The 24908-nt window shown below is 33.6% G+C and overlaps 2 protein-coding genes across 2 annotated transcripts in view; both read right to left on the bottom strand.

Moving 5' to 3' along the window:
- Positions 1–1795: 1795 nt before the first annotated feature.
- On the bottom strand, positions 1796–11917 carry LOC119678785 (long-chain fatty acid transport protein 4). Its single transcript, XM_038090840.1, has 7 exons — positions 11764–11917; positions 4792–5044; positions 4216–4706; positions 4002–4152; positions 2968–3362; positions 2459–2898; positions 1796–2396 (listed from the first exon to the last, which is right to left on the bottom strand). Exons 2-7 carry the CDS (start codon positions 4986–4988, stop codon positions 2088–2090), a joined length of 1983 nt encoding a protein of 660 aa, XP_037946768.1. The 5' UTR covers positions 4989–5044; positions 11764–11917; the 3' UTR covers positions 1796–2087.
- Positions 11918–21014: 9097 nt separating this feature from the next.
- LOC119680163 (protein CBFA2T2) overlaps positions 21015–24908 on the bottom strand; it is a 45122-nt gene continuing 41228 nt past the window's right edge. Inside the window, exons 3-8 of the mRNA XM_038092854.1 lie at positions 23150–23736; positions 22710–23084; positions 22120–22464; positions 21875–22054; positions 21709–21816; positions 21015–21565 (exon numbers count right to left, since the gene is read on the bottom strand). Coding sequence (XP_037948782.1) covers positions 21362–21565; positions 21709–21816; positions 21875–22054; positions 22120–22464; positions 22710–23084; positions 23150–23736 — 1799 coding nt within the window. The 3' untranslated portion in view covers positions 21015–21361. The remainder of the gene's footprint in view (positions 21566–21708; positions 21817–21874; positions 22055–22119; positions 22465–22709; positions 23085–23149; positions 23737–24908) is intronic.

The following is a 24908-nucleotide window of genomic DNA, read 5'->3' as shown; positions in this document are numbered from 1 at the left end:
TGTAAGAGTCTGTTAGTGTGTTGGTGCAAGTGCACTTCGCTGGTGTTGTATACACTTTTATAAAATTTTATGAAGAAAGAAATCTATCGAATCCATTATAGGTTAAGCTGCGCAGCACTGACATGTAATGAGGGCGCTACATAATGTTCAGTGCTTCAGATAGGAACAGCATTTCGGTATGTCACAAATTTTGATTGAAATGCAAAAATAAAAAAGAAAACAGTGTAGAGGTTCAATTAGTTGTGACGTAAGAAATTTCATCATGCGTGCTATCTTATGGAAAATAATACATTCGATTATTTATGCCCAAGTAAAAATAAATAGAGGAAAACTAAAACCAGTTGAATATTGGTTTATTAACGTAAACATAGTAGAAACCATATATCAGCTGATACAAACATTGTATTGAATTTGTTTATGTGCGAAGTATTTGGTGATCAGATTGAACTTGTGTTGTTTGTAATTTCATATTATTTGCGTTGTGTGTACGCTATAATAACTAATGAGTTTTTCTGCGTTATGCTGTTTTTATTTTCAACGTTCGCTACTTCTATAACAATTTTGTTCTTAATTAGTGAACCCTTTTGGTGATAGAGAGGAGTTTAGTAATCCAATATAAGCTTTTCTCATTCAAGCAAGTTTTTATTCAACCAATGTATTTTAGTTATGTTATAGACGATAACAAAAGAAGAGGTATATCTTTCTCAAATACTTACAGCAACAAATACTAGATACATTGGAACTGATTTTCAAAGCAGTACGAGTACCTAGCAAAAGTCAAGTTAAGTTAAATGATGATGGGCGTAGCCAGAAACTAAGGAGGGAATTGCTAATTTACTGATATAATAGAAATATTGTTTCTTTATTATAATTGTTTCTCAGAAAATTTATCACTTTATTTTATACCTTTATGGTCGTAAGAATCCTAATAATAATAGTAAAAACAATAGTAAGAAATAATAATAACTGCCAGAGTAGATTCTGCAAAATACGGTATGCAACTATCACTTATCTTATCTGTTGCAATTTCATGTAGCTTTCACTGAAGAAGCTACTGTGTTCGGGAGTCCTTAACCTATTAATAATGGAAAATATTATAAATAAAATCCTTTTTTATTCGAGTTAAGTCAGGAAGTTTCTTCTGAGAAAAAAAACTAGATGTTAGAGCTACTTGAGCAGTGTTATCTCTTCTAATAATTATAACGTCTTATGTGTTTATGTGTTGCATATTTGCTTAGGATGATTTAGATCTCTTTAGTTCATTGAAACACATATTTGCATAAAATAACGGTATCTATATAATGTAGCGTAATCTACAGAGTTCCCATTACCGGTCAAGAAAAGTTTGTTTGTTTTCATTTAGAGCACATTTTTCTAAGAAGGATAAACATTCATTGCAGTTTGACAGCGGTTTTTGCTAGTAAAACAATACTGTTCGGTTAGTTGGCAGCTGCTTGCGAAAATGGATAAAAGTCTTCGAAGAAAATTTAAAATAAATGTTTCGCATTTTTCTCATAGATTTATGTACCGATGTCTGCAAAATAACTAAATTCATATTTTAAATAATAAAAGTATAAGTGAGTGTCAAAATAGCTTGAATAAAAAAAAATTAAATTTAAAGTGATTCAGATGTTTTCTGTAGTTATAAGGACCTAACGCCTATTTTCATCAGAGGAACTTACTAATGTAAAAAGAAACCCTTAAAAACTTTCCGAAAAGTAAACTTCGAATTCTTTGCTTAAAAAAACTTCTTTTATTTTGCGAATAAAATAGAAAAGTACAAAAGTAGTAAAAGAATAAAGTTTTTACAAAATTTCTAATTGGCATGCTTCAAATTTCCCACATTTTATAATTTACTATATACAATCAAAAGTTCCTTTCCTCATACTTAAAAAAGTAAATAACATCAGCAATTATTTGCACTTTGGTTATATACAAAACTTTAAATACAAATCTTACTATAAACACTTTGGCCTCGCCTCTTAAATCTACACATCCAGCTTTCAGCTGCAATTCCATACTTTCACTAAAAACCTAATAAATTACTAACTAGCAATAAAGTCATTATTTGCTCTGATCCTACTTATTTAAAGCCCAGACTCCCCAGCCACCAGTTTAGCATATTGCGCCTCGTCTAACAACGCATATGTGCCATTCTTTTGTAAGTAGAAAATAGGATCCGAAATTTTATGTATGTTGAAACCCTCTAACGTAAGATCACGTTTTTTCATTTTGAATGTGTCTGTTCGGGGAATATCATTCATCAAACGAACAAAAAGTGGTTGCGCATAGTGTGGCAGGTTGGCACGTATACCTGACGAAAGCTGCTGCAGATCCACTCGACGTTTAGGATCTTCAATTGCTGCCATACCAGCCTTACCTTCTACATGAGGTATCTGTAATGACATGTACTAAGTAAATACCAAACTAGCTAAGTACTAAATAATGGATTACTTACATCAACCCCGTATACCACACAATCCTGTAGACCAACCACATTTGTAATAATAGCCTCCACTTCTGATGTAGCGACATTTTCGCCACGCCAACGGAATGTATCGCCCGTGCGATCTTTGAAATAGAAATAGCCCAATAAATCTGAAACTGCCATATCGCCTGAGTTGAAATAAAAATCGCCTTTAACAAAGACGTCTTTCAGTATCTTCTTCTGTGATGCTTCTTTATCCTCATAGCCATTAAATGCTGTACCCGCACGTTTGTGATCTATCATACCAATTAGTAGCCCTGTCTCTCCCGGTTTAGTTCGAATACAGTAGCCAGCTTTATTTCGTATAGGCTCTCCAGTTTCTTCATCGCACTTTATTGATTGTATTGGTAAAAATTTTCGTCCGAAGACCGGGACAAAGCCCATGGCGCCAACTTGGTTAACAACATTAGCTATTAACAATCAACAAAATAATTAATAACAATGACAAAATACATAATTTTTATTATTAGACCACTTACCTAAATTGGAATTGCCCTCTGTCGAACCGTAGAGCTCGCCAATTAGCGGTATCTGGAAACGGGACATAAATTGTTGCCAAATCTGCGGACGCAAGCCATTGCCGTACATTACGCGCATATTATGCATCGTGTCTTCAGGTTTTGGAGGCGCCGAAAGTAAATATCGACAAAGTTCTCCTATGTACTGAGCTGCAGTACAATCATATTTAATGCAGTCCTTCCAGAAATTAGAAACCGAAAACTTTTTTCGCAGAACAGATGTTGCACCGTGGATCAATGAAATGCCAGCAGCCACTATGCCGCCGGCAGTATGATAAAGTGGCAGCGGATTATATATGACATCAGTAGTACGTAAGTCTACCATAAAATACACAGCAGAGCACATATACAAATATCTAAATCGTTAAGAGATCAAATGAATTGATTAAAATTATGCGATATGATAAACAATAGCCCGAATTTTTGACTAAGGATAACATTTATGAATTATGCCTTATTTCACAAAATGGATCAAAAAGTGGATAATTTAAACAATTCGTTAATAAGTGAATCAGTAAATCGTTACACTCAAGGAGTAGAAATAGGAATAGTTTCAAGAGGGACTCCTAAAGCAATTTAAACTACAACTTAAGTGATATTTACTTTAAAGACCAATGAAATAAAGCGAACAGTTTTTAAAGTTCGTAGAAAACCCATTTGTCCATTTACATCTCTTATAAGAGTTGGAGAAAAATTCTTCTTCTCCATATGCAACCTTAAAGGAACAGGTGAGAGAGGTTTTTAATCGAAGGACACCTTAGAAAATTTGATAATAGTGAACATAAAATTCAACATTCTGACATTTAGTGATACGGCTGTCGTCACAAGTTTTGATAAGTATGGGGTGGTACATGACTTAGTTGTAATTCATTTAAGGCAGTTTTAATAGCGAAAATGATTTGTCCAAATCGTAAGACAAATTTCGGAAATTTTAAGAATTACCTAGAGTCTTGTAAGATAAGAACTTTTTTATTCAATTTTTGAATAATTCTTACCTTAGATTAGTTATCACAGCTGCTTTTGGCAAGCCGGTTGTACCTGAGGTATACACACATAATAACTTATCTGATAATCTACCGCTCTCAATATCGACGCTGAGATCCATAATTTTTTGTGCATCTAATTCCTTTGTTAAATTTGTAGCACCTTTAAAATATGAGACAAAAAAACTATTGAATTTAAAAAAATATGTACTCAAAAAAACTATACCTGGTAGAAACTCAAATTTTGCACTCTCCAATTGTTCATTGTCGCTATATTGATAGATGGGTAGGGGCGCTATATCATTATGGTGCAAAATGTCCTTTAAGCAACTAGCAAGCTCTGAACCGACAATAATAGCTTTAGCATTGGCAACTTTAATGGAATGCAACAATGTTTCTCCTTTTAAGCTGGAATTGATAAGAGCAACTTTCACACCAATCGCCGAAAGGCCCAACCATATGCAGATGTATTCAACACGAGTTTCCATAAGCAGCACAACGCAATCATTTCGTTGCAGGCCTATAGTCTTGAAGTAGCTGCCTACTTTATTCATAACATTTCCCAGGTATTGATAAGTGTAGGTGCGCTCGTCCATTATGAAGCAGGTCTTTGTTGGATTTTGTTTGACATTTTCCTGAAAGATGCGAGCTATAGTCCATCCCTTACGCTCCATCTTATTCATATAAAACAGCATTCGAACAAAACGATAGCCCGAACTATTAGTTATAAAAGAAATTAATAGAATCAGTACATTATAATATATGTTATACATGGCACTATACGTGTTATTATGTTACTTACATTACGTCTCTTTGCCAGGTTTTCGCAATGATGTACACCACTGTTGGGTGTCGCACCAAATAAATTGTTAGAAAAAAAAGAAACGCACGGAAGTATGCGTTTTGCCCCAGAAATGACATGACGAAGAAAGAAGTGAATACTGACATGAGAGTAGTGGTTTGCTTTTGCCTGGGGCTCAACTCCGTTTGAACGTTCATCTTGGTTGGAATGGGGTGTGAAGAGGTGCGGAGTAAGAGGAATGTGAAGATTGGAACTGTGAAAATCAGGTAATCAGGTTAACATGATAAAATATAATGGGTTTTAGAAAATAAAATAACTTTAATTATATTTAATTATAATTGTGAATATATATTAATATAAAGTCGTAATTATGTAGTCAGCGGTCAATCGTAATTTGACTTATAAAACAGATCATTAATTTTTTATTTTCAGTTTACAATTCAGTTTAAATGTATTTACAAGTGTAAACGCTTCTAAATCGCCCCTTGGGAACCCATAAAAAATCGATAATTGTAGTCTCGCGACGCATGCAAATACGAGAAAAGTAATTAAATACTTTTTTCTATTCCGGAAAAAAACGTGTTTTCCACTTCTAATTTAGAACATGAAATGCAAGCAAATCGGCGTCATTAATTTAATTTTTTTACAAATTCAATAGTAAAATTATTGTAAAATATTATTAAATGGTGACGACTCCCAGGCCTTTTAATTGAGGAATAAATTGAGCATTCGAATTACAATACGGTTTTATGGGGCCGATTAGACTTGATTGATATGTGATATAGAAGTATTGAATGAATCGATTTGTGCTTTGGCGTGTTGTAAACATAGGGCTAATTTAATTATAAATGCCGACGATTAACATTCATATATGCCAATTGGTTCTGTAGATATGAAGCCAAAAGCAATGAAATACTGAATGCAGCAAGCCGACAGACAGTTGACGTCACTTGAATGAGTTCTATAAACTTTTCGAAAAAAATTAATGCTTTTCTTATCAAAATATGAGCTCTGCGATTACTTTTTCATTGTTTCACATTCAAAAGAGAGTGTTCGTCGATGTAGACTATATATTTGCGATATCGTTTCACACTCAGAGCTTGAGTCACTAAAAGATTAAAAATTAAAATCTATAGATAATGATGACTTGATATGAAAATGTTTTGTATTTCAATGGAGTTCCTCTAATTTTACATTTGTATATTTTGTATGCACTTTGGTTTGTTGACCTCGATTTAAATCAGATCCACTAAAAATCATTAAATGAATTCTCAAAATAGCTGCAGTCTTAAAGATAGTATTAATCGCATTAGAATAGTAGGTGTTAAATATTTCTATAGTAATTAGATGGAATCAATCTTTAGATGACAACCAGTCTATTATGTTATTGCTATCCCATCGTGCCTTGTAATATAACGAAGCTGACATCGCGCATTATAACGTAGCTGATAGCGTGTGGAGTTGGAAAAATCAACTGTTCAAAGTACTCAAGTGGGCATAAAGGAACCGTTGGATTTGCATAGATGCAGCTTACTACTAACTATATCCTCTGGTGAGAACAAATTCCCTGTTGACCAAATTGCATAGAACATGTTGCATAGAGCTTAATATATTCGCGTAGAATGTATAGAGTTGTAGTATAATTGAAATATCAATTAAATATTCGTTAACTAAAAATAGAAAGATATTGAAAACACCTATTCGCTATATTCTATATGTATGTATTCATTCATCCATAATACTGATGGTGATAACATAATATGTCACGTATCATTCTCAAACTCGTTATCATTTATAAATAAAGCACTGCAACATGATTAATTATCGATATTCGAATTCTGTATACAAATTGTCTGTTGAAAAAATAGAAAAAAAATTTTGCGGACTTTAGACTTTATATATATATTTTATCAGCTAATAATTAAACTACAGTGAAAAAAATCAATGTTTCAAATTACATTGTTTTGCCATAGAAATTGCGGATTCATTTGAGTTTATATAAAATTACTGTCTCGTTTAGAAAATTTTTATTTTTTTAAATATTTTATATGTTAAAATTTTTTAAAATTGAAGTCATACAACAACAGCTACTCATACTATTGATTTTCATTCTAACTGAACTGATCTACTAGTTCTAAATGGGTTAACACATAAGATTTGCGTACTTTTCGCGCAAGTAACCACATTTGTGTTGCTTGATACGTCCATGCCTGACGAAGAGAACAAATGACGGACTTTGCCATTATTTCATCATCTATAGTACTTGTTTATACAGAGTGCCAATAAGTTTTGTATATAAAAAACCTTTAGTAAAAAACTTCCAATATAACTGAAATGATTAGTTCAAATAACTTAAGCCCATTAAATATACTTCAAGTTGATGTCTAGTAAGACATCGGGTTTGGAAATTATGGTAGTTCAAAACTTCTTTCATTACCATTTGAAAACAGATTAACCGAAGAAGGGGTTAAAGGGGTTCCAGAATAAAATAATTCGAAAAAATAGAGCTTATCTTAAGCACATAAGGAGGTTAAAAAATATTTAATCAAGTAATTTAAAATAAAATTTATTAGATAAGTTACCACATATACTCGTACAAGTATTATTTTAACAAAATTTTGTAAACAAACATGGCAAGCTTAAATGCGATGGAAAGCGATTAATTATTTATGACTTTTTCTATTTTGCATAATCAGCTTCTAGTACTTGAAACGGAATAAACTAATTTTTATATTTATTTGTTGAAGAATTCTTTAACTTGGTTATTATGGGAATGACTGATAGGCTAATGATAAGTTAAGAAAAAGTCACAAAGTCAATGTGAACAGTATTATTTGATCAGCTAAAAAACATAAAAAATTAACAGCTAATTTGTAAATTAACAGCCAGATAAATATTACATACTGAGAGACAGATATTGCCAGATCGATTCATCTCTTGAAAGCGTTTCTTCAAAGTGTGAAGAAACAGTGCGATCAAAAAGTACAGAGAATTCTTAGTTGTTCCAAAAGTACTTATTTGATTTTCTTTTATTCCAAAGAAGCCCACCCTTAGATATTATGTACTTATACCATCGTCGGTTCTAGTTTGAAAGAGCATTACAACGATGTTATATTTCCCAAGAAACATTTAGATAATCACTAAATTTTCGTATTCAAAACATTCGTAAAAGTAGTTTTGCTTAATCAGAGAGGTAGCTTAGTTTCTTAAGTAATCTCTCCGGCAGGATTCTTCTATTAGCAAACAGAATCTGTTTAATTTATCCCATTATACAAACTATGAACAATCCCATTTTCCATTGCCAGTGTCTATAAACAATTGGTATTCTCATATGGCTCTCATATGGCCTTATGTTGGAAAAAAATTACTGTATAGTCGATCAACCTTAACATGTTGAGGTACTCAACTAAACTGAAGAGTTTTTAAAGAAAAACAGAACAGTAAAATCTTTTCAGATTTGCGTATTTACGAATTCTGCTATATATTTCTGTATTTGGATTTCTAACAGAAACGAAGAACCCGGTTTATTATATTTAATATCTGCCAGCCATATGAAAAACCCTTAATATTAGTTATGTTGTATAGTTTTAATTACTATTCAGTTACCAACACATTTTTTTTTTCTTTTATTAATAAACAAAGACAATAATTGTTGGAACTTTAAGTCTTATTTTTGAGTTGTTAGGAAAATATTTATTTATGCCAAACGAACCGGCGACACATCAAAGCCTACGTAGAGCTCATGGCAAATCCGAAAAGGTCGTTAAATTAAAATTCAAAATCCGTTCCAAAATCAAAACTTGGTTCTCGCGAAGGCACGTTTCACATTACTTTTGGGTTTTAATTTTGTTTGAGCCAAAATTTTTAACTTTGAACTACTTTTGCTTTGAAAAATTATTAGTGCTTAATTAATGTCACAAAATATTTGGAAGAATTGAATCCAACAATTTATTTTCATTTTCTTTACTTCCTGATAGTTTTCATAGTACAGTTAATATAACTTAAAGTTTCAGAAAAATTTTATAGAACTGCATATTGGGACCCATTTTAAATTAAATTATCGACAAATACTCTTCTTAAGCTTCACATACTAGAGTTTTAAGTATTTTTTGCATTTCCTGTGTTAAATATTAAGATACTATTTTTTGTTTGAATATTTGCTCTCTTCAATCTGCCTTCGATTAAAACTTTTGCAGAAAATAGAACAGAAGAGTCAGTTAAAAGGTTATTAATCACCAACCAGCTGAATCAAAGAGCCTTCGTGCACAAGTGTATCAAAGAAAACCCGGAGTCTTTCTTTCGTTTCTGTCTGAATTTATCAAAAACACGGTTAAAATACTTTGGAGGTCATTTCATGGGGCTGAACTCCATCTCTAATGTTGGAGTTAACTATCTCTTAAAATTCGCAACTGACACACTTATCTGAAATAACTTTTATCTGGTATTTATCTGCTTATTTTCCTAAATTTTCCTTTCTAAAGATTATATATATTAAATATGCGATAAAATTACTTTAAAAACACTTTAATTTCAGTCATTATTGCTTTTTATTTTAAATATATTATATATATATTGCCCACGTCTTAACCCTTTGTGCCCTATAAATTCAATCACATAAGAACACTGCTTCATAGTGTTATGTTTGATTAAAATAAATTTGATTGCGATTCGTCTAACACTATTTATATTATTTATATATACAAGTATACGTGATTATATATAGATATATAAATATATTTGGTAAATATATGGCAATGAGCGATATCGTGTGTTTCAAATTTAGTATTTGTTTATGCAAGTCGCATAAGACTTTGTTCGCGTGATAGAAGTCAAGGTTCAGGAATGTTTTGATTGTCCAAACTTTTGGATTCGTGAAGTGTATATGCCGGCAACGAAAGAGGTGCTTAAGTGATTTGAAACTATTCTGTAAAAAATAAAAAGCGACGAATGCTAACAATCAGGTGAATGCAATATGAAGAACTGATGCTAGAAGAGGAAGTTACTATAACCATGTAACTAATACCAATAATATAGCAATAATAATCAAATAGCTAAATAACATATATTGGAGACAATTTCTTATATTTTGAGAAACAAATTCAGTGAATCTAGTTTAGATGTTATTAAGTTTCTTGTCCTATTTGGGATACTTTATGTTACCCCTAAACACCGTTTGCATAATTATTTTCCTACCATATATAACCATTATTGTCATAATGGTAATCCATTTTGGAAATTATAAGCCTGTAATTCCGAAATACCTCTACTTATTTAATGAACCTTTTTTTTTGTTTTTGAATTAAAACCTAAAGTTAATCTAAATAAGTGGTTGAGATTTTTTTTGGGTACCCTGAATAAATATTTGTAGTATGTAAAGAACAGACATAAAAAATGAAAAATCATCCACAAAATTCTAGATTATAAACTAGTTTGTAGGTTATCGATTGCTTTCTTCGCATTCCATTCCAGATCTAACTATCAGTGACTTTTTCATGAGGATAAAGCTAAACGGTCAAATCCTATTGACTTGAGCGATTGACCGTTTGACACAAATGGATGATACTTCAAATATACTTTAATAAGAAATAATATATTTTTTACTAAAATAACTATTTAAATCCAGGGACCAATCTTTGGAACTTTAAATATTTACTTACATTAAGTAGTCTTATCTGACGGATTCTTGCGACGAATCTGGTAGCGAAATATCGTTAGTTGAGGTACATGGAAGTTATCTAATAGCCTGCCAATGCAAGCAACCAAGTAATCATATTTTATAATATGAAAATACATTGTTATCAAGTTCTTTATCAATTATATTCCCTCTATTCTGTTGAATTAAAATGATCTACAATTCCAAAAAATTTTATTTTCCGAAGATAGAAAATTGATGGAAGCATATATAGTTGGTCCCAAATCAAATGGCAGAAGCACGCAATGTAGGGATCAGTAAAAAAGGAGAGATAAGATTAGAAGTGCTAATGAAGTAGATATAAGACCAGAATATAATGCAGATAATGCAATTGAAATATGATGATTAATTCAAATGGAAGAAATTATGATCATACTCGGTGGTGTTTAAAGTGATGAGTCTGTTAGTTAATTCTCTGTGATAGTCTGATATGAATTTAGTCTAAAAGGAAAATACTGATCGGTAATCTTCTATTTAAGTCTCATATAAAAAAATTCTCAACTATAGAGATTTTGGCTTTAGAATATTTTTTATCCGATTAGAGCCAGCAATTTGCGCAAAAGTTTTTCCGTTGAGGCTCTAATGCTCCGCTCCATTGTCTGTCGAGAACGCTCTCATTTGCTATTATATTCTAATCACCATAAGTAACACATGTATCTGGTAAACACAACAATCTATAAACAGAAAATTACATGCGACGGCAGATGAAAAACTTTAGTACGGTAATTATAGTCGTGTGGCGACCCATTATCTCATTTAGTGTAAATCGACGTTAATTTAGACTTGATTTAATATCAAAAAGAGAAAACCAATTGCAATTATTAATGAAAAAACTTCTCTGCTCTATGTTATGAATGTCATCGAAAGGGAGCAACTGGTGTTTCCAAGTTCAAGGGAGATTGGATCCATTCACACTAGAAGCCAAGAGCTGGACTTGCTGCCAGCACTTCTTCATTGATTTTTCACAATTTTTCATATATTATTTTCGCTATGATTCCACAATATTTTCTTTGCTATTATTTATATTATTAATCAACTTTTTCCCATCGTCAATACGCCAAGCAACGATTCACTTAAAAATTACATTTTCGCATTTCAATGCCAGAAAAAACAAAAACAACTTGTAATCGCGTACGAGCATGAAAAGTACACACCGCACTCCACCCCCCGCCCACCGCACCGCACCGCTTCGTGTTAATAGGCAATCGCATAGAATTCTTTGTATTTCTAATTTTTTCTAATCATTTTAATTACTTTTGTTAATTATTATGAATTTTTACCGGTTTTTGGTTATTGTAATTTATGCGTCGCAACAACTGAAGACAGCAATTTTATGTAATTTACAGAAGTTTATTACTAGTTTTATTTCTGTTCTAGTCACCAGCTGACCAAAGCCACCACAGCTCAACTGACGGCCATCCGAAATAGACTGAGCAAGAGCACCTACGCGTGGAAAGATTTTTGTACAAACACAACTGGTTCAGTTATCGCTAAATTACTCAGCGAACAAACAGCGGCGAAAGAGTAGTACAAAGTACAGTACGAAAATGCTTTACTCTTTGCCGTACCGTATCGGTTGTTGCTTGTGCTAAGTTGCTGCTTCGATCATTTATGGCGAATTCCTCTGCGGCGAAAATCATGTATCGTACGACACAAAATCATCAAAATCGCCAAAATTTAAAAGAATTAACACAATTTGTACCCTCTCTCCTCATTCCATGCAAATCTAAAAATGGGTCACATTTGATTAAACCCGTAAAGAATTAAAAAAGCAATAAATAGAAACATATGCAGTGGACTCTCGGTAAAATTAAAAATAAATTTTAAAGTTATTTGGTTACTTCGATTGATTTTAGAGACAACATTTTGGGATGTGTGCTATTTATACGTATACATATTTGATCGTTCGTTATTTAGTGGGCTTGTTATATCGGGTGTTCCTCAAAGCGAAAGTCGACTGTAAAAGAGAATAATAATTATTTATTTTCTGATAGATTTATATATTTGCATAATTGCTTCTAACAATATTATTATTTCTATTATTATTTCTATTATTTCTATTTGCGAATGAAGGTCTCAGTTGTTTCCGCAATCGTTGAAAATAATAAGATCATTAATTAAATAATAAGAAATAATAAAAATCACATAATAAATTATAAAGTTTGAGCCATCTTTATATATTTCTTAAATCTCATCTTTTGACAATATTGATGTTACCACATGGGTTAATGTTGTGTTTTTAAGAATTGCTTTTGAAGAAGCACATCGTTCAAAAACATGGCATAATGTAATAACTGTGGACGGTGACTATTGGACGGTGTGTATCCCTATCTGCAGTTTACGGACATTCATTACATTACATTATGTTTAAATAAGGTATTCCAAATGCGTTCGGTTATATATAGTTCCAGCATGCATATCTTCTTTGTTCACTTCGAACATTAAATATCATAATTGATATTTTTGTAATGCCCACAGCTTCCTTAAAAAGAAATCTTGTACTTTTGTAAACCACCTTTTTGTAAATTTTTGAATCACGTTATCATTTTTCTACTAAAGCCATGTCTTTCTTCAATTCTGGCTTCAATAAAAAATTCGGGTTCCTACTAGCCTTGAGAAAAGCTCAAAGTTTTAACAACCGAAGTATTTCAATTTTCGACAATTTTTCTACCAAGAATTTATAAGAATAATTTTCTAAATTTGTATGAGTATATAACTTAAGGGTTGACAATTAAATAGGAATCAAACAACACTTAAGTCCTTGACTATAATGTGTACCACTTGAACAGTACTGTACAGAAGCATCATCCCAGCAATGGATTAAAAAGAGGTTATTTGCTTCATTCTTTGAAACTTGTTTCGTGATTAAATAACCAAATCTTTTTTTTAACAGGATCAAACTGCTTTACAAGGACATACTTTTGTATGTACTTTATGTACATATATATAGAATGAAATAAGGAATGCACTTCATTAAATGTCAATAAATGAATGTTGAACAAAATGTATAAATAATTTATCACTCGGATTTCGGTTGAGTGTACTGCTTCCATCGTAAATTAGTTCTGTCAATCAAACTTCAATTATCATTTTTCGATCAAAATGCCAAATAGAGTCATTAATGGCTTCCGACACAAAACCAAATATGTAACTATGCGTTCTTCCTGTGATTTGTATCTACAAATTGTATCCGTAAATCGTGTTTCTGTATGCGCTACTGCGCTGCACACACACTTTCTGCCTTGACCACTGCTGTGCAATCAACAATTTTAATTAAAAATATCAAATTTTGACAACAATAAAATTTTAATTACCCACATTTCAGCATTTGCATGCGTTCAAGATAAATTATGTGCATTTATATGTCAGTAGTGGCTTTCAATAGGCCATTCTATCCACAGCGCCTCCGACTAAAGTGTCAAATTTCGATCGATTTGTGTTCTTGCGTTGGACACAATTGAAATAAATTATAATTTATTTATTGAAATGAACGAATCACTCAGATAATCTTCAACAAAATTTTTGCTTGAACATTTACATCGATTATTCTCTTTCCATAAGATTAAATTAACTATTCGTCCTTAGCTAGTTTCGGTCAAAAGTTCAAATTTTCGAATAATAATTATAAAAATAATTATTTGGGAAAGCATTTAGGCTCCAAATTTAATTCATCCAAACTCAAATTACAAGATGATTTGGACATATAACTTGAAAACTGGTTAATAAAACACTCAAGCGAATCCTTGAAAAATACTAAGATAGGTCCATCGCAATATGCAGGCTGCGAAATCAGTGGCGAATAGCATCCAAAAGTACAAAATCCAGATCATTGACCTTTGATATTAAAGAAAATATATAACTCCAATCCACACCGGGCTTTTGATAATGATGAACACAACTTCAGGACATACTCGTATTTGTTTTTTAGCAAAATAATAAATACCAGTAGTTTGTCACTGATTAGTAAAAATTAGCAGATATGTTAGTATGGTTGAAAATTCTAAATAAATTTCAATGAATCTATTTTCTTTGCATCACCATTCTTAAAGATTAATTTAATTTGACGTATTTATCAATCTTCATTGAATCTGCATTGAATCTGATAGGAAAATAAAAACCTGCAGCATCTTCATCAATAAAGAAAAGCTAGGTAGTATGGAATGACCAGCATAATAGAACCACATCATTCTAAATACCAAAACTATTCTAATATGCTTTTCTGAATAACGAGAGTTATTGCCCACAAGAGATCAACGATTCAGTTCCGAAACTGAAATCGTTAGACATCAAATCACGTATTTCTTCGAGAAAACAATGGAAAACACTCATACCATGGAGAAGAGAAGAACTGAATGGCTGTATAGACGGCTTTAACTTAATAAAAGAGTTGAAATTTTCTCGAGCAATCTGTGTTGTTCGAAATATCAATAGGCCAAACGTCTAAGCAAATGGCCCGGAAACTTGATGGAAAAAACTCAGAGCACTGCTTAGTTTGTCAAGAGAGGATATCTCTGAGATCATTATTAAAAAAATCTCAATCAATGGTTGCTCAGCAGAAATGGTCTCAGTCTAGAATTATTGTAATAGTTGTAGGAACGAAAAAAAAAAAGGTTTGATATTTCTTCTAAAGTTATCCAGTTCTAACTAGAAGTAGACTAACCACGTATGTTCTCACATTTCTATGTTACGAAATCGTCCAACGTTTAAATTGACTTATTGTGGCCTTCCTCTTAGTCTATCAGTTCAGGTAACAACTTGAACTGCAATATATTCTGTGAAACAATCATCACAGAAGTTCAGATAATGAAGAAGAAGCATAATGTGTCGCAGATATTTCTTTGGCAAATGATTTCTGCAACATACTTGTAAACTTTGGAACAATAATTTGACCGATTAAAGCCCACTGATTTACCCTACCATCTACTCAACTTCCGCACAACCTTCCGTGTTTTTATCGACGAATGTCAACAAAAAAAAAAAAAAAGAAAAAAATTAGAACAAAACGAATAAGAAAAAATTGAATTTTCATTTTTCTTACATCGCAGCGTTTCGATTCCCCGGTTGGGTTGGGTCGGGTCGGGTAGTGTCGTGTCGATAGCGACGCATTGTTGATATCCTCTTGATGAAGCACAAAGCGTTCACTTTTTGCACTACGTGTTGTTGTTGTTGTTGTTGTTCGCTTGGCTTGGCCCTGTTGTTGTTTCGTTGTTATGACGATGAACTGTAATTGACACATGTTACGAGCTCAAAAGCGCACACAGCGCACAAAGTGGCAACACTGACGGTGGTGATGATATGTTGGCATGTGTGTGGTATATGTATGTGTGCGTATGTGTGTGTGCGTTTTCATAACTCAAATGCAATTCAGCCCACATACGTACATCCACACATCTATACAAATAGATAAATAAAATATATTTACTCAAACGAGTACGTCAACATTTTCATTTTGTAGCTTCAAATGCAGTTACAGCAAATTTCACTTGCCTACAACAACAACTACAACTACAACAACACCAACAACAGAAACAATAGTAAAAGCAGAAACTCAAACGTCACTGATAACGTTAAATGCTTGTATGCTTGGCAGGCAGCACAGTTTGTTGTCCGTTGTGTAGGAGACGGAGGGGTATTAGGAATGGTTTATTACTGATATTGCCAGTTCCCAGTTCCCACTTCCCAGTTCCCTGGTTTCAGTTCCCAGTTGCTATTTGCCGTTTGCCACAAATTCTTTTGAGTCACGTGAGTTTGCCAGTATGTGGCGGCGGCAATATACCATGTTTATGTGTTTTGAGTTAGATGTGGAGTTGAGGGGCTAAGGGGCTAAGGGGCTAAGGGGCTGAGGGAATGGGCATATAAATATGCTTGCTATGTCATGTGGTTGAGTCTGTTTAGCAATTGTTTGTGTTGTCAACAAAAGTTTCTTTGAAATCAGAAACAGATGTTGATTGAAATGGAACAATTGTGAGTATTGTTGTTGTGGTAATTGTTGTTGTTGCTATTGCATATACTGTTGTTGTTAGTATTTGTTATTGTCGTTGCTGTTGCTGTTCCTGTTGCTGTTACTGTTGATTTTGGTGTTGGTGTTGCTGCTGATAATGGCACAGCTACTTAATAAATGATTTCTTTTTAAATTGCTCATTGGAAAAAATGTCCGCCTGTCGTATGAGTGATATTTTTTAATTATTGATTACACATAACTCATGTGTCAGTTACTGAAATCAATTAATTCTATTTGAAATAATGTCTTATATATAAATAAAATGAATTTCATTAGTTATGGAAAATATTTGAATTTTTTTACCTTCATCGGAAATCTTTGGTAATAATTGCACTTGTCAATTTACTTTTCTGTGAAACTAATTGTTCTTGTTCTTATTGTTTCTCTCGGAATAAAGCATTTTGCATTTTGCTTTTTGCAACTGACAACAACAAAACGTTTCGTATATAAAATATTCTGAAAGGATATCAAACGGACCAAAGTGTGCAATTGGCAATACCAATTGAAGCTGCTTGTGGTGTATGTTATGCGAAACGTGTTGACCCACGTGGATTATTGGAAATCATGTGCTTTCGGAATAAAATACTGCGACTTGCCGCATATTTATATAAATGTAAGCAATGTGAATAATATAAGAAATGGTTTATACACAGGCATAGGATTGTCATATCAATTTTAAATAAAAGTTGTAAGATAAGTACTAACCAGTCTCTACAATCTTAGATGTTAGATGGTAGACGTTATACCTTAAAATGTTTCAAGTTAAACAAAAATTTACAATTTCAATGACATAAATGACGACCTGGAAGTAATATATTTCTAAAAAAAAATATGTCTCATTAAAACTATGAAAATTGTCAAAAGAAATATTTTAATAAAACAAATATTTGTACATCATACTGTCATATAATTCTATTATGAAAATCTATTTAACATGATTCCTTAAAGGAATCAGGTAGTATATAGGAAATATACTACTGAAAATCTATTTAACATGATTCCTTTAAGGAATCAGGTAGTATATAGGAAATATCACTTAATATAAATCGTCGTTTCGCGTTAAATTTTTATCAAATGCGGAATAACTCAGTTCACTTCACCAGCGCATACAGTCAGTGCCAAACTGAGCACAAATACATTTATAAAAATGTACAAAAATCTAGTCCCATTCAACAGAGTCTAAAAATTGAGGTCTAAAAAGTGTCTGTAGTTGTAAAAATATACTTCTTCTAATAACAAATTATAGAACTCCTCAAAGGATATGTAGAATTTCACATAAAACAAGGTTGGCAAAAGTAGACTTGTTAAAATCACATTACACCACACATTATTCGTTCATTTAGAATTGCGACTTTTGTATTTAATTTCGAATAAATAATATTATCGTCATGATTTCCACATCCTTTTCGATATCCTTACAAGTTATCAATTTTGTTTGATTTTTAACAAAAAAAAACAACGATTTTCGACAACCACACCCGTTAATGGATTTTCAGATTGTGCCCACTGCGACATGTTCGCATTCAGATGCATAAGCCTCATGTATTTTTCCACAGAATCGGAAAGAAGATTGACAAAGTTTTATTTCTCGCATGTCGGACGCAAACCAAACACACCAACTACACCTGTCGCAGCAACACACAATTGCTTATCGCCTTTCACACACCAGCAATAGCAACAACAACAACAAGAAGAAGAAGATTATAATCCATTTATTGTATACGAGAATATTGCTAATGTCATTCCTCTTGGTAGGCAACAGATACACTACCATTTCCAGCTTTTGCCATTTCACTTGACCAATAACTTCTCAAACTTTGAAGCAAATATGTTGCCACCGGCTTGGCTGCTGTTGTTGTTGTTGCTGCTGCTGCTACTTTTCTCTAGCGTAAGGCACGTCTTTGTGGTTTTTCACCGCCGGCAACAACAACAGTAATTCTATTTCTGTTACTGCCACTATTAGATGTTGCGTTTCATACTGCCTCCCTCTTCTCACCTCTCCGAAGGACCCGAATTTTATTCAATTTTAAGCATTTGCGCTGCAACAACTTTATTGTTCTGTTGTTGACAACATTGTTTTACTACCTGAGTGATTCTGAACATGTTGGCATGTCCCCGCTCCTTACTTGCTCTTACTTCATTGCCTTGGAAATTTATCTGTTTGTATTGCAAATGTTTTTAACTCTTGAGTGAATATTCAAACGTTTTACATGCATTTATCGTATGTTATCGCCTCGAGTGCAGATAAACAGACGGACAAACAGGCGGAAGGATGGACGGACGAATGATTTCGAGCTCTTGTTTCTGCTAGTATCGTTGTCCTTTGTTCTGTAAAATATCCTTTTGCCGACGTGCTGGCTGTTCTTGTTGTTTCTGTTTTGTTTAAAATTTTTGTCATTTTTGTGGTTGGCATTGGCTGCTTTTTGCTCTCTCACCTTTGACCCCAAAGCGATTTGAGGAAAGTAATTTTTGCATAACAGTTCTTCATACGAATTCACAAGCAAAGGGTCTGGGATGCCATATCTGTGCGTATGCAAATGTGCGCATTAAGTATGCTGCATGTAATTACTTATCATGAATTGAACTGTGTATTAATGGGGAACCAGAAACTCCAATGGGAAACTGCGAAAATGCATTATTCTGCTCTCTGGCCGTGCAGGGGAATGAAATTACATTAATAATAAACGATTCTCGTTTTTGCAATTTCATTATTCATACGAATTTCAATGTAGCAGAAAGGTTATGCCCTGAAAGACACTTGTATGCAAAAGGCGGTTAAAGTTTTTATTTGAATTTAAAAATTTTAAACTGTTTTCTTATATTTTGCACATCAATTTGCATTTTCAAGATAAAATAATTTTTTGAGAAATATTGCATCTTTTTTTTTGTGCATTCATCTTAACAAATATCAATCCTCAAATTATAACCTTTATCTGATAGTTTCAGTATCACTATATACTATGATATATGTTATAGGGTACTAAAAAAAATTGTTGAACTAAGGACTAAAATATTTTACATTGATCATCGCAAAATCATGAAAATACAAATAAAGTTGTTCATTATAATTCTCAGTGCACCAGTGCTTCTATGATAAATGCGTTTCATTGCTCCCCATCTGATGCGACAATTATAGTTACGTATCAATCCGCGTTTGCCCAACCGATATAGATCTGAGAGCACGTTACAGATCTCTAGGAGCTGCTCATAACAGCAAAGCTGCTGAATTCGAATTCCAAACAAATTCATATACTAGGGAGTGGTTCTCAGGGCTAAGTTAGATGCACTGGTAATGATGCTAGAACGAATACGGAAACCTCATAGGGTTTACTTTGTACACAATTAGATCCATTTTCGCAAATGGATACAAATGGACTAAATACTTAACGGTAGTGACATCTCGCAGTTGCTCATAGATTATTTGTTATCTAACTAGTTAACATGTTTTGTATTAATAGTCTCATGTAGATTGATATAGATTAATATGTACATGGATACATATTTAGATATACAGTTATATATGCTAGATCTTGTAGGTTTTTAAAGCCATATCATTGAGGTATCAGGTAGTTTGAATTACATGATCATGTCGTGCGTATGTTGTATGTATCTATTATGTTGTATGTAACTAAAATTATACGGAATCGCCGGAAAACTTCTCACGGACTAGCGATATAAGAAACAGAGGGTTGCCAAAAATATGACCAATATAGATCGCTATAAGGAGTTTTAAGATTTCCGATCTACTCTTAATCTTTATACTTATCAATTAATAGCCTCCTTCATCACTTAATTGTTAAGCAGCCTTCATATCTTAATGCTACTCATCACAGGTCATTATATTGATTCAAACAAATGTTGATGTATGTCCATTGTGTAATAGTCCGCTTCTCTCAATTCTATAAATAGTATCTATGATTATTGCATTAACTTGTGCTTAAGATAACTTTTGATATAACATTAGACTCCTGTTCATAGGGGATCACATAAAAGAGTTACTCGAAATATTTATCTGAATTATTTTCTTAGAAGTGATTTCAACGCAAAGGAATTCTTCAAATGTTATTGAAAAAGCTTATTACTCCCTTTATATACCCTACTAAGTACTCGATTCTGATACTAAATACGAAATTTATCCGAATTTTTATTCTCCTTCCAGCTTCTGCTATTTCATAAAACTTCATTTTGAAATTGTGTGAGATTAGGGAATAAGAATTATTATGTTTGGATTTTTTAAATCTCAATAATTTGCATTTTGAAGAATATCGGAAAACCTCAACTGTTTATTAATGAAAACAGTTTTTATTAGTTTTAAACGTTTGATTTTATTTAATATTTTTAATATTAATTCAAAAGATAACATAAATTCATAGTACATACAATACATTCATATTTTCTATATTAAGATTTTAATAGTTATTTCAATTAAAATTAATAAATGTAATAATAATTAATACAATAAATAAATAAAAATTACAACTACTTTTCCACTTAAGTTAAAATTTTCAATGTATTCGATATTTTGTTGATTTTTAATTATTTTTTCAGTTTTTGTTTCATTAAAATTTTTGATAAATTTTTTTAAATTTTAATTTTTAGTGTTTAAGGGTGGCAACTTCCCTCACCCTTTCCACTTTTTGGTATAACTTTTATTTAAGCTTAAATTTTAATGTTATTTTTATAAGAAAATGTATTGAAACAGTTTAACACATCTATGAATGCATCATTCACCATTTGATAATAAATACAAATATTATTTTTACTGGTGTAAATTTTTTCTTTTAATTATATTTGAGCGTTGCTATTTTATTATTAATTTATTTTTAGTAATTTGACTAGCACAAGTATTTCTTCTTCGGTTTCATCATGCGAATACGTCATTTGGAGCCCACCCCATTGGGTACCAAGGAACTCGGTTGCGTAGCACTGTTTGAGGGCTGCGGTGGCGCTGCTTGCGTGGATTGTGGCTGCGAGGAAGTGGGTGGTGAGCGTGTAATTGTACCGCGAATGGTAGCAGAAAGTGGTATGACCTGTGAGGAGTGCTTTGTAGAGAGATCAGTGGAACGCGTGGTGCCACAAATCTGTTGGAAAAAAATTAGACCATTAGAAAATATATTTTTTTGTATTTTAATTAATGTTTAAGTGATGTCACCTAATGATTTTCGGTTCGATTTTGTACTTTCAATTAATTTATATAATTAAATAATAAAAATAAGATACTTACTTGGTGATGATGTTCCCAATCCTTGTGTTGACAGAAAGCACCACAATAGCGTGCCAAGTTGCAGCCGGAACACGTCTCTGTGGCTTTGCGCCCACAGTTCCAGCAGGCCTGTTAGATTGAATATTTAAAAATTTTTCTTTTTACTTACTTCAGTCAATGAACTCACATTTTGACTTGCGGTTATCGACGGCGATTTGTTGTCCAGCTCACGCTCACTGCCAGAATGACGACTCATTTCAACGAAAAATTTCTCCATGCGTAGACGCTCCTGTGCCATGACCTCAGCGGCACGAGTTTCTGCGGCTACAACTGCTCGTTGTATTTCGATAACAGCTTGACGTTTAACCTTCGAGATAATAATTGGTAGAATAACAGACTCATCTATTAACTCTTATCGTTCATGCAACTTACTTGATTTACTGCCTCTTCGGCATTACGCTTGAACTCAGCCACTTTCTCTTCGGTCTGTCTGCGTATTTCCATTAACGAAGCCGGTGTCATTTCGCCATAATTCGATTGCTGTGGTTCAACACCGCGTTGTTGTAAAATTGTGATGGCGCGCTTTGTTTTATCCACCATAGCGGAAATGCAATTTAACATAGTATGAATGTTTTTCCATTCCTCTTCACCACCAAGACTACCTCCACCACCACTACTCGAATTTCCACCAGAAGTGGGCAAATTTGAGCGTACAGCATGTCGTTGAGCCTCTGCAGCTATGGAGTTGCGTAAATCACGCTCATCACGATGATTATTCTAATTCATACGAGTGATAAAGAGATTGGAATACAATAAACAAGATATAGAAATATGGTATACACAAAAAATGATTTCAGTTGTTTTTTTTTTTCGTGACGGAATTTACTCATTTTTGAGAGAGACAGTATATAATTCACTTTCAGAAAAATAGGACACCATTACAACCTTTGAATTATATTCATGGATCCGTATTTTATTTCTACACCCCTGTTTTCTGTTAAGTTGAATTTTCTTGAACTTACCTTATCCATCAAACTGCTAAAATTGGTCTCAGACTGAGCCGCTGCACCACTGCTGGAATAGTCAAACAACGTGGGTTGCCCACCAAAAGCTATTCGCGCATCTGCTGGTGCTGCACTCAGCTGTGGATTATGTGCAAGTAAGCGTTTAGCTGGTGGATAAGCAGCCATGTAGTCACTCCAGTCTTGTACGCCGTTATGATGCTCCATAAGCGTATCCGAAGAGCGACGCTTAAAAACCAAACTCGTTGCTACACCATTTGAAGCAGCCTGTGCGGTTTCCAACTGCATAAAAATATCATTGTATTCCGAGCTGCCGCTATGAGTGGCATACTCCATGATGCAGTTTTCATTATTAGTGACATATTGCAGCGGAGTCTGCAAAATGTTACAAGGTTAACAACGCAAATGAATAGTAGCAGTGCAATGGCCTATAAACGTACCTGATTTGTGGCTCGAGCTAGTGCAGCAATTTCACGCTGAAGTAGAGATATATGATTCCTTAAGAGTGGAACAACATATGGACGCAAAGGAAGATTGATTACCTCCTGCAAAGCTGTGCGGAATTCCTCAATACTTATGCCTCCACTGCCCAAAGATAAAACCAAAGCTCGTACTCGTTCACTGGCTTCAGGATGGACTTCTTGCGCCAACTGTACTAGTGAACCCAAAAATTTACGTATCTTAGCCAATAAACGAGCCTGTTCAACATGTGCTGCCGCCACAGCTGCTGCGGCAACAACAGCTTGCGCTGCTTGCGGCGGTTGTGGTGGTGGCGGTGTGGTTGTCGCGCCATTTACTACTGGTGAAGCACTGGCATTACGATTTGGACGCGTTGGTGGTGCCAAGCTATTGTGATGAATTTGCGGCGACATGGGGGAACGTGGTGCAATAGCACGTGCACTTTCTGGAGAATCTGGTGTGCGACAATTACGTGAGCTGCTGCTATTCTGATTAGAATTTGAGCTTGAATTACTGCCGTTTGTGTTGGAGATTGCAGTGTCTTTAACTGCTGAAGAACTGCTATTAGCTGAAAAAGTAAGTAAAAAAAGAGAAATACAAGTAAGAATAGTAGCAAAAACACTCTTGGATTTACATTTAGTAAATTTGGAACACCTCTTCAGCCCTAAAACTAGTGCAAAATTTTGGTCACTTGTCATGTTCACATTATGTGCGTCCATTTAACAATTCTTCACACTTCCGCCCACAATTAACCGGGTAGGCAACGGTACAACCACATAGCAACGCTTAATATGAGATTTGTGTGCTCTACACTGTGTTTGACCAAAGGATATATGCATTCGTATGGTTGCACTGATATGGTCGGATAGTGCATGTGAAAGGATATGCTAACACAGCTGCCACATCATAAATGCATTAGTTGCTTATACTGACATTTTTGTTGTTATTGCTCTAGTCCACTTGTTGTTGTTGTTCGTGTTAGTGCTGATGTTGGTGGTGTTGCTGTGCTACATGAAGAAGGCATTTCGCTCGTTTGCTTAGTTTGGTCGCCTACAACAACTTAAAATCATTGACCAATTTAACCAAAAGTGCAAACATTGCAAGAGGACACACGCAAGCAACCAACACCATCAAAAGCAGCAGTGACATTACCACCAACGGCAACGACAATGGCAACAGCAAAGCACCAACTACACCAACTACACCAATAACAACAACAACTACATGAAAGACACAGATTTGCGAACATGGCAAATAAATTAGCAACATTTGGTATAAATCGCTTTTGTGCATTCAAACTTTTTTGGAATGGAAATTATTGTTGTTGCTGCTGTTGCTGCTGTTGTTGTCATTATGTACTTGTACTTGTCGCTATTGTTGCTGCCGCTGTTGTTGCTATCTTTGCTGTTGCTGTTGCTGTAGCTGTAGCTGTTGTTTGTGTTATTATTGCTAATGTTGCTGAAAGTGCAAACATGTGTTCCAACAATTGTTGCAAGTGCACTTGCACAAAAGTTGATGATGGCCCACATGTTCGGACATAAAAACTTTAAGAACTTGTTACTCGCATAAAATAACAAATTTTCGAAGATGGATGAATTGGCTGTTGACTGCATTCGGGATGATATGAGCAAAGAGGAAGTGAGAATAAAAGAGTACGGAAAAGAGTGCCATCACTAGCAATGAGGACGGTAATAACTACAGTAATTTGTTGTAAAAGTTAAGGCATCAAATACCTATAAA

Source organism: Teleopsis dalmanni, chromosome 2 (genome assembly GCF_002237135.1).
Source record: "Teleopsis dalmanni isolate 2A chromosome 2, ASM223713v2, whole genome shotgun sequence".
Classification (NCBI taxonomy): Eukaryota; Metazoa; Arthropoda; class Insecta; order Diptera; family Diopsidae; genus Teleopsis; species Teleopsis dalmanni.
This window is presented reverse-complemented; position numbering and strand designations above follow the sequence as displayed.

Bases quoted from the DNA above. Each gene is read 5' to 3' on its own strand.
- LOC119678785 (XM_038090840.1), bottom strand. From the start codon at position 4,988: ATGAACGTTCAAACGGAGTTGAGCCCCAGGCAAAAGCAAACCACTACT. The intron at 4,153-4,215 runs GTATAGTTTTTT...CATATTTTAAAG, and splicing joins AAAATTTGAGTTTCTACCAG to GTGCTACAAATTTAACAAAG. The intron at 2,397-2,458 runs GTAAGTAATCCA...ATGTCATTACAG, and splicing joins GTGTGGTATACGGGGTTGAT to ATACCTCATGTAGAAGGTAA.